We start from the raw sequence: 10,000 nt of genomic DNA on the forward strand, positions 1-10,000 counted from the left end.
AAATATCAAAAGACAGAATGCAAAAGAAACACATCTAATTAAAAAAACTTTAAGTTAAGAGCCATGAGAATAGAAAATACAATCAAGCTAAAATAGAATGAGGCAGATATGAAATGGAATAAAACAGTGCAGTGTAAGAAATAATGAGGCTTTTCAGCACACCTGCACTTTTCTGGAAGTTTGTTCCGGATATATGGGGCATAAAAACACCTGAACAAGCTAAAGTTATATATGTCCAACAATAGAGAAGTAAAGGGAGAATACATGCAAGTTATTATTTATTTTATGTGTTCTCAAATAAAAGGGCTTTCTATATACAACATAACATCATTGACTTAATCATCCATCGAAGAACTCATCATATTTATTAATTACAAGTTATAAAGTGGTGAATCATATGTTATTTGTTATGTATCATAAATTTACTTTTTAAAATCCACGTATTATATCAGGTTTTAGCCACCTGATTGTTTTACACAGTAACAATAAGAACCACTGTGCAACTGTGTGATCGAAATGTATTAATGTAATCATAAATAATAACAAATAAATATATGCCATCAATTTGCTCTGCAGTTATTTGCATCAAAATTCAATAATTGTTTTGTTTCTAAATTAATATTTGATCATTCAGAGCATCATTAAAAAATGTGTCGATGGAAATAATAAACTGAATGTTTTATTAAATCATTAATTCACACATATGTCTGACCCTGCTGCACCTTACTTTAGTGAAAATCTCACAGCTGTTAAAACCGTTAAAATGTTTTGAGAATGCAGAAAATCTTATGAAACAACAATGAGAATGTCTTAGAACGTCCACTATTGTTTATTTCTTCTTCTTCTCTCCGTGTTTCAGATGCAGTCGCTGACTTCCTGTCAGTGCTCCGTCTGCCACGAGTGCTTCGGGCAGCACTTCACCATCACCGTGAGAGACAAACACATCAGAGACATGGTGTGTCCCGTCTGCAGAGAGCCGGACATCAACGACCCGGAACAACTGGACAGCTACTTCTCCACGCTGGACATACAGGTAGAGAGAGACAGACAGATAGGAAGAGACAAAGAGAGAGACACACAGAAAGAACGGGATGCAGTCATCGTTTATAACAAGAGCTCTGATTGGCCGCTTCACTGCGAGTGTCCCTCTGAAGATTTAGCTTCAAATAAGATAAGATAAGATAGAACTTTATTCATCCCGAAGGAAATTCTTGTACCAGAGTTTCATTAAAGATTACAGAAGAATAACACAAAACAATAGAATAAAATTATCAACATATATGAACAATAGAATAACAATTATTGAGTGTAAAAAGAAATAATTCAAACACCATTGCAAAACAAAATACAACAGCAATAAGAGCAAGGTAAATAAATGAAGTAATAAATTCAACTAAAATAGAAACGTATAATATATCAACAAAGATTAAATACCAAGTATATAAGAAGTGATACTTACACCAGTGCCTAATAGAAAAAGTAATATTGAGCATGAAAAAGTAGTAGAAAGTTATATTTCACATGAGGATTAAATGAGTATTTCTTTCACATATAACGTTGTGTTCTCTGTTCCCTTTTTGTAAACTTTTTATTCTTTTCCAGTTACGCAACTGCCTGGAGCCGGACGTGTACGAGCTGTTTCATAAAAAGCTGACCGAGCACGCCCTGATGAAAGACCCAAAGTTCCTGTGGTGCTGTCACGTGAGTTCATCAGTAATCAGTCGCTCGGTTTCGTTTCTATTCGTGCTGTGATTTCACACACAGTGATGTAAAAAAACACAAAATGACAGAGAAAGGCAGTTATAGTGGTGCTGGTACACGGTGAAAGTCAGTTAATTTGTCACTTATTTATCAGAAATAGTGAAACGACATGAAAAACACACCAAAAAATTAAATCTAACTGATGTTTATTTAAACATTTTCTGTTTGGGGAAGAGAACCTGATTACTGTTTTTAGAGTCTGGTGGTAGATAACAGCTTCAGTTCTCCATCATAAAGGTCTGTCTGACAGAAAGATAAAGAGGTGAAAATAATCTAAATAAAGCATTTACTTAAACTGATATCGATTCTTTTAGGTTTCTAAAATACGTCCACAGCAGAACATTGATTTGCTCTGTGCTGTTTCTCTAAACTACATTTACTGTAGTAATACTTGCTTGAATACTAGATTATAGTCACTGATTATGGAGAATAACCTTATACAACCACATATAAAAAAAATCAGATTTATCCCTTAGTTGTATTACATTTCATACATGAATATTATGTATTTTAGTATTTCTACAGCAGATAGCAATTAATAAAGTAGTTTTAATTTGCTGATGGTGTTTAAAACAACCTTTTTCCTGTTTCTAATTTTTATATATTATTTATTGTGTCCTTTTTTCTTCTCTTGTAATTTCTTTAGTAAAATCTATCATTATTTAATATTATTATTTATTATAATGTAATTATTTATAAATAATATTATTATTATTTATAATATTTTTATTTATCATATTTTTTTATTTATAATAATATTATTAATATTATTATTTTCCTGTTGACATGCTTGATGTGTGAGCAGCCAACAAGATGAATAAAATAAACTGTACATAAAGAATAGAAGACTAATTAAAATGAATGGCTGCTTATTAGAATCCAGTCTGGTCTAAAGGACGAGACGTAAATAATCTTTCTGTCTTCCTCAGTGCACCTCCGGGTTTATCAATGACGGAGACCAGCTGAAGGTCACATGTCCGTCCTGCCGAAGGAGTTTTTGCGCTCAGTGCAAGAAACCTGTGAGTATCAGAGGCCTCCTACATACGATAACAGATAATGAAAACCTTAGTTCAGGAATTCAGCCTTGAAACTAAGGAAGTGCTCACTGATACTCCCTCTCTCTCTCCCTCTCTCTCTCTGGTCTCAGTGGGAGCCCCAGCACCAGGATCTGTCCTGTGAGCAGTTCCAGCAGTGGAAGAGGGACAACGATCCGGAGTACCAGAGGCAGGGATTGGCCGGCTTCCTGAGAGACAACGGCATCAGTGAGGACACGAACTTTGACCCACAGTTTCATTTCAGCTCCACTGTTTATTTGTGTTCTTTTCTCATTGTTTCCACTGAGTTGACCCACTTCTTGAGCCACAAAGAACACTTAAAATCACTTTTATTTTTGCCTGTTTTTAAGTTATTACATTATCTACTTGAACAAAGGCAGTTTGCATCCCTCTCTTTCTGACGTTTGCTTTTAAATCACTTTCCCTTTATTGTTTTGGAACTTTATGGTGCATTGGGAAGTGGAGGAAAGCAATTTATTCCACTACTGTACAATGTTGTGTACATTTTATACCACTTTCTACTTCTATATTTTAGAAGGAGCCAACAAAGGCTCATAAACAATGACTGAAATCATGATAATTATTCAAGGATTCAAGCTAAATGTACTGTCTTTATACAGAACAAGAGGCACTTGTGGCCCATTGAAGCTACAATGAGATTGACAGGAGGAGAGCTAACAACGTTCCGGCTAACGGATCTTGATTCCATTCAGTTGCATTATGATGCGTTCAGTATGAATCATTAACGATGAACAATGAGTATCGGTGGAAAAATAGGATCTCTAAAAGTTACATTTTCTTCCTCTTTTTTTTTTTTCTTTTGCTGGTCTGACCCGTGACTCAAATCTGTGATAGGATCTGAAGTGTGAGTTTTATGATTCGCTGCATCCCTATTTTGTCATATGCCATTAATGCTCCATTAGTAAACACATAAAGACAAACATGTTGCCGTTGCCATAGTAATAGTTGCAGGATACATTTTCTGTCGACATCAATTAGTATCAAGTTTCATTTCTAGTATTAAAGGCTTTCTGTTTCTCCAAACTCCATCTCCTGTAGGAAACAAACTGCCTGTGGAAGAGTACCTCAAACAGTCTGAACTACATTCTCCAAGTACAGTACTTCACTAAATGTACTCCTTCACATTCCCCCACTGACCCGTATGTGTTGTGCTCTTGCAGCCTGTCCTTCCTGCAGGTTCCAGTACGCTCTAACCAAAGGCGGCTGCATGCACTTCAGCTGCTCCCAGTGCAGGTACCAGTTCTGCAGCGGCTGCAACAACCCGTACCACAAGGTGAGATAATCATCAGGCAGAGCGGTCGACATCTGAGCTCCTGAAGCAGCAAAATGCGTCTCTACAGTAGACCTCCTGTTGCTTTATGTTCTAAACAGATATCAGCAGTTGTTAGAGTTGGAGAAAAGGGATATCTTTGTTTTCAGAGACACTTCAGAGTTAAAAAAATTACCTTGTCAGTTTTTTGGTTATTAACAAATATACTATGACTTTTTTTCAACATACTATACAATGACTTTTTTATAACTTTTTTATGACTTTTTCCGACATACTATACTATGACTTTTTTCAACATACTATACTATACTATGACTTTTTGTAATGTATATTTTGTAAGATAGCAGAATCTTTAAAAAAAAGTTGAAACACTTCACATATTCATTAATGTAGGAATGTAAATTAATGAATCGATTTGATCTCATATTTGCATACAGTATTAACTTATTTATTTGAGTGTCGTGGTCTGAAACCTAAATCAATGCATGTGGAACAGTTTGATGCAACAGAAATGGAGTAGTTTCCTTTAAAGTTTCATCTCAAACATGCTTTGTGATGTATTGATTTTATTCTTTTAAATGTTGTTTTTGGTATTTCTTTTCTTATTTTTTTACCCTGGGAAGGTCTGGAAAGTTTTCGACCTCATTTAAACGTGTCGGTGTGTTTGCACTGTGTTTGTTTTTCCTGCAGACGGTGTGTAAGACGCCCCAGTGCAGTTACACCGGCCTACATGCTCATCACCCGCGGGACTGTCTCTTCTACCTCAGAGACTGGGAGCCGTCCCGACTACAGGCCCTGCTGCAGGTGGACTTACTGTTTGTTTTGTCTTTACAAACATATGACACACGAATATCACAACAAAACAAGCCGCAACAGTATCATATCTGGCAGTTATAATAATTGTTAGTTGAAGTAATACATTATAACAAAAATACCAATATGGAGTTAGTATAGCGAGAGAGGTAATAATGAGAGGAAAAGTGGGAAATAAATAGTTTCCAGATCAACATAAATTCCTCTTTCTTGCCATCCCTCAAATACCTAATCTTTTCAAGATGAATTTGCTTTGGTTTTATTTGTTGGAATGAAAACAGTTGTTCAGGAGGACAAAACTGATGTTAATGTTAAGATTTTATTGTTCATTGCTTTGTAATTAGAAAAATAAGCACTATTGTGAATGTAAGGTCATCAAATACCATAAATGGTGCTTTGACTCTGCTCTGGAAACAGCTGATTTTTCTCTCTGTTATATAATTAATTCTAATTATGTTGAGAAAATTGAATAATGACCTTTTCAGCCTTTTGGCTCATTTTAAAAAATGCAAAAAAAAAAAATAGTTTCAAACTAACTGTAGAACAGTAGTGTAGAGGTCATGTAATACTAGCAGACGTGCATTCAAATTTAGATTTCTATTTCTGTTTTGACCAAACCTGACCCCAACTTTCACTTTACTGGTTCAGCAGGAAATATTGTATAAAAGAAAGCAGAAGCTCCTGTTTGCAAGTCAAGTGTTATTTCAAGCTATTGAGAACTTAAATTAAATTTAGGACCAGACTGGAACCTTTAAAAAAAATGTACGAGTGGAAATATTTGACAAATGAAAAAATGCAGGAATGCTAATTAATGTTCTTTAATTTTCCTTTTCTCTCCTCAGAGGTGTGGTGTGGAGTTCAACACAGATCCTTCTAATGGAACTCAAACTGGTAAAACTTCTCTTCTCGTTTTGATCTTAAGCCTATATATATATATATATATATATATATATATATATATATATTTAATTGATTTATTATTATATGACTTTAACTTCACTCCTGTTTAACACAGATGCTTGTTGTGTGATGGAGCAGAAAGATGAAGAAGGTCAGCAGATTGATTCACCGTGTGGCCTCCAAACACAGCCGGGACAAGCTGGACTCTGCGAGTGAGTGTCTGACTGCTGCTGTAAATATCGTTTGTGGCATCATTTTGACATTGACCTAAATAATCTGACAAAACGAAAGTGCACATATAACCTGTCGAAAAAAAAGTCATAATATAGTATGTTAAAAAAAGTCATAGTATAGAATGTCGAAAAAAGTCATAGTATGGTATATAGTATATATGCTGTGTTATTGTATAGTAGAATAGTATATATCTTCAGCTCACCAAACACAAAAGGAGCAACAACATGTACATTTTTTATTAAACCTTTATTTAACCCATTAAGTCACATTTAGATAACTTCTCTACTAAGGGAGGCCGGGCCAAGACAGCAGCAGTACACTGTATCAAACATAGCACACGCAAAAGTAGTAAAAACATAAAATTGTCATTAATTTGACCGTACAATTCAATCGTATTTGTATAGTCCAGCATCACAAAGTTTCCTCAGGAGCCTTTACAATCTGCAAAACATCTGACATCCTCCTTCCTTGGACCCTCGCGTCGGATGAGGAAAAATAAAACTCATGTGGGGGAAAATTGAAGAAGCTTCAGGGAGAGCAGTAGAGGAGCATTCCAGGAAGTGTTGTGAGGGTCATCAGTTATTTGATTGGACGTCATCATTTCCATACAGTCGCATGAGATTAAGAATTCCTGAGAATCGGTTTGGATGATTTATGGAATAACAATTTACCACAAAACATTACACAACAGAACACAGTATGAATACCCAGAACACAGTATGAATACACAGTATGAATACACAGAACACAGTATGAATACACAGAACACAGTATGAATACACAGTATGAATACACAGAACACAGTATGAATACACAGTATAAATACACAGAACACAGTATGAATACACAGTATAAATACACAGAACACAGTATGAATACACAGAACACAGTATGAATACACAGTATAAATACACAGAACACAGTATGAATACACAGAACACAGTATGAATACACAGAACACAGTATGAATACACAGAACACAGTATGAATACACAGAACACAGTATGAATACACAGAACACAGTATGAATACACAGAACACAGTATGAATACACAGAACACAGTATGAATACACAGTATAAATACACAGAACACAGTATGAATACACAGAACACAGTATGAATACACAGTATAAATACACAGAACACAGTATGAATACACAGAACACAGTATGAATACACAGAACACAGTATGAATACACAGTATAAATACACAGAACACAGTATGAATACACAGTATAAATACACAGAACACAGTATGAATACACAGAACACAGTATGAATACACAGAACACAGTATGAATACACAGTATAAATACACAGAACACAGTATGAATACACAGTATAAATACACAGAACACAGTATGAAACACAGTATAAATATAAATACACAGAACACAGTATGAATACACAGAACACAGTATGAATACACAGAACACAGTATAAATACACAGAACACAGTATGAATACACAGAACACAGTATAAATACACAGAACACAGTATAAATACACAGAACACAGTATGAATACACAGAGTATGAATACAGAACACAGTATAAATACACAGAACACAGTATGAATACACAGAACACAGTATGAATACACAGTATAAATACACAGAACACAGTATGAATACACAGTATAAATACACAGAACACAGTATAAATACACAGAACACAGTATAAATACACAGAACACAGTATAAATACACAGAACACAGTATGAATACACAGTATAAATACACAGAACACAGTATGAATACACAGAACACAGTATAAATACACAGAACACAGTATGAATACACAGAACACAGTATAAACACACAGTATGAATACACAGAACACAGAACACAGTATGAATACACAGAACACAGTATGAATACACAGAACACAGTATGAATACACAGTAGAATAACACAGTATGAATACACAGAATACACAGTATGAATACACAGAACACAGTATGAATACACAGTATGAATACACAGAATACACAGAACACAGTATGAATACACAGAACACAGTATGAATACACAGAACACAGTATGAATACACAGAACACAGTATGAATACACAGAACACAGTATGAATACACAGAACACAGTATGAATACACAGTATAAATACACAGAACACAGTATGAATACACAGAACACAGTATGAATACACAGTATGAATACACAGAACACAGTATAAATACACAGAACACAGTATGAATACACAGAACACTATGAATACACAGAACACAGTATGAATACACAGAACACAGTATAAATACACAGAACACAGTATAAATACACAGAACACAGTATGAATACACAGAACACAGTATGAATACAATACTCAGAACACAGTATAAATACACAGAACACAGTATGAATACACAGAACACAGTATGAATACACAGAACACAGTATGAATACACAGAACACAGTATGAATACACAGAACACAGTATGAATACACAGTATGAATACACAGAACACAATACACAGAGCACAGTATAAATACACACAGAACACAGTTTAAATACACAGAACACAGTATGAATACACAGAACACAGTATAAATACACAGAACACAGTTTAAATACACAGAACACAGTATGAATACACAGTGCAAGTTGTTAAACAGGTAACAGGCTGCAGAGAGAAAACATTTCTACTCTGGCAGTGATGATTACTTTGTTTTATTATTAATATTAATACAGCGATCATGTGTTCAGACACAAAATCAAAAGTCTCTCCAACCGACTGACAGCTGATCACAGCATCAGAAACAGACGTGGCTTCACATGACGCTTCAGAGGAAAGGACGTCTCATGTCTCTTAAAATACATTCCCTCGTTTCCTCTCTCCTCACATGGTTTCCTTGTGTCTCTCCATGCATCCCTGGTGGGAGGGACTAAGACGCAAGTGAGGGAAACGGGGATGTTATTAAGAGACTTGGGATGGACCCCTAGTATAGTATGTTGAAAAAGAAGTCATAGTATAGTATGTTGAAAAAAGTGAAAATAAAGTATGCTTAAAAAAGTCCTTAAATAAGCTTAGTATAGCATGTTCTACTCATAAAAATGTCAAAGTTTAGGGTTAAGGATAAAGTTGTGGATAAGTTTGTGAAGGAGACACACCTGTGTTTAACCTACTTCCTTGATCTGCAGGAAGCACTACCGGGAGTACCTGGTGAGCCTGATCAACGCTCACTCTCTGGACCCCTCCCCCCTCTACGAGCCCAACGAGCTGATCCGGACTTGTGAGCGGTACCTGGTGGACACGCAGAGAGCAGACAACGAGGACGACAACGGGTACAACGCCCGACTCCTCAAGGTCAGATATGATTTATGACTCTGTCTCCACAGAGGTCTGGTTTCTGATCCATCAGGATGCTCTTTAGCAAGGCACTAATCTGGTCCGGTGCAGCTGTTCAGTTTGAGTCCATGTTGCAGAAAAAAATCAAGTTTCTTTTTTCCACGGTACCTTCAAAAGAAAGCAGAAATGTTGAATGTATAATGCAACAATCTGCAAAGAAATTATTGTTTATCTACAGAATAAAACATTAATTATAATGTCAGGTGACAGTACTGATTTTTTATATATATATATTATATTATATTGTTTGTATCTATATATATTTATATATATATATTATATTTATATATATATATATTATATTTATTTATTTATATATATATATATTATTTATATATATATATTATTTATATATATTATTTATATATATATATATATTATTTATATATATTATTTATATACATATTATATATATATATTATATATTTATTTATATTATATATAGATATATTATATTTAGTTATATTATATATAGATGTATTATATTTATTTATATATATATATATATATCATATAATATTTATTTATATATATATATTGTATTTATTTATAGTGCATGTTCAAACAGAACTCTTGCTGTCAT

At 34.3% G+C, this 10,000-nt stretch overlaps 1 protein-coding gene across 2 annotated transcripts in view; it reads left to right on the forward strand.

Moving 5' to 3' along the window:
* LOC129110431 (E3 ubiquitin-protein ligase RNF31-like) overlaps positions 1–10,000 on the forward strand; it is a 24,285-nt gene that overhangs the window by 13,554 nt on the left and 731 nt on the right. For both annotated transcript variants that reach the window (XM_054622508.1, XM_054622509.1), the window contains exons 16-24: positions 860–1,033; positions 1,603–1,701; positions 2,691–2,780; positions 2,909–3,023; positions 3,998–4,110; positions 4,798–4,911; positions 5,763–5,811; positions 5,936–6,032; positions 9,210–9,375. In XM_054622508.1, the coding sequence (XP_054478483.1) occupies positions 860–1,033; positions 1,603–1,701; positions 2,691–2,780; positions 2,909–3,023; positions 3,998–4,110; positions 4,798–4,911; positions 5,763–5,811; positions 5,936–6,032; positions 9,210–9,375 (1,017 nt within the window). The remainder of the gene's footprint in view (positions 1–859; positions 1,034–1,602; positions 1,702–2,690; positions 2,781–2,908; positions 3,024–3,997; positions 4,111–4,797; positions 4,912–5,762; positions 5,812–5,935; positions 6,033–9,209; positions 9,376–10,000) is intronic.

The sequence above is a fragment of the Anoplopoma fimbria genome, chromosome 21 (genome assembly GCF_027596085.1).
Source record: "Anoplopoma fimbria isolate UVic2021 breed Golden Eagle Sablefish chromosome 21, Afim_UVic_2022, whole genome shotgun sequence".
Taxonomy (NCBI): domain Eukaryota; kingdom Metazoa; phylum Chordata; class Actinopteri; order Perciformes; family Anoplopomatidae; genus Anoplopoma; species Anoplopoma fimbria.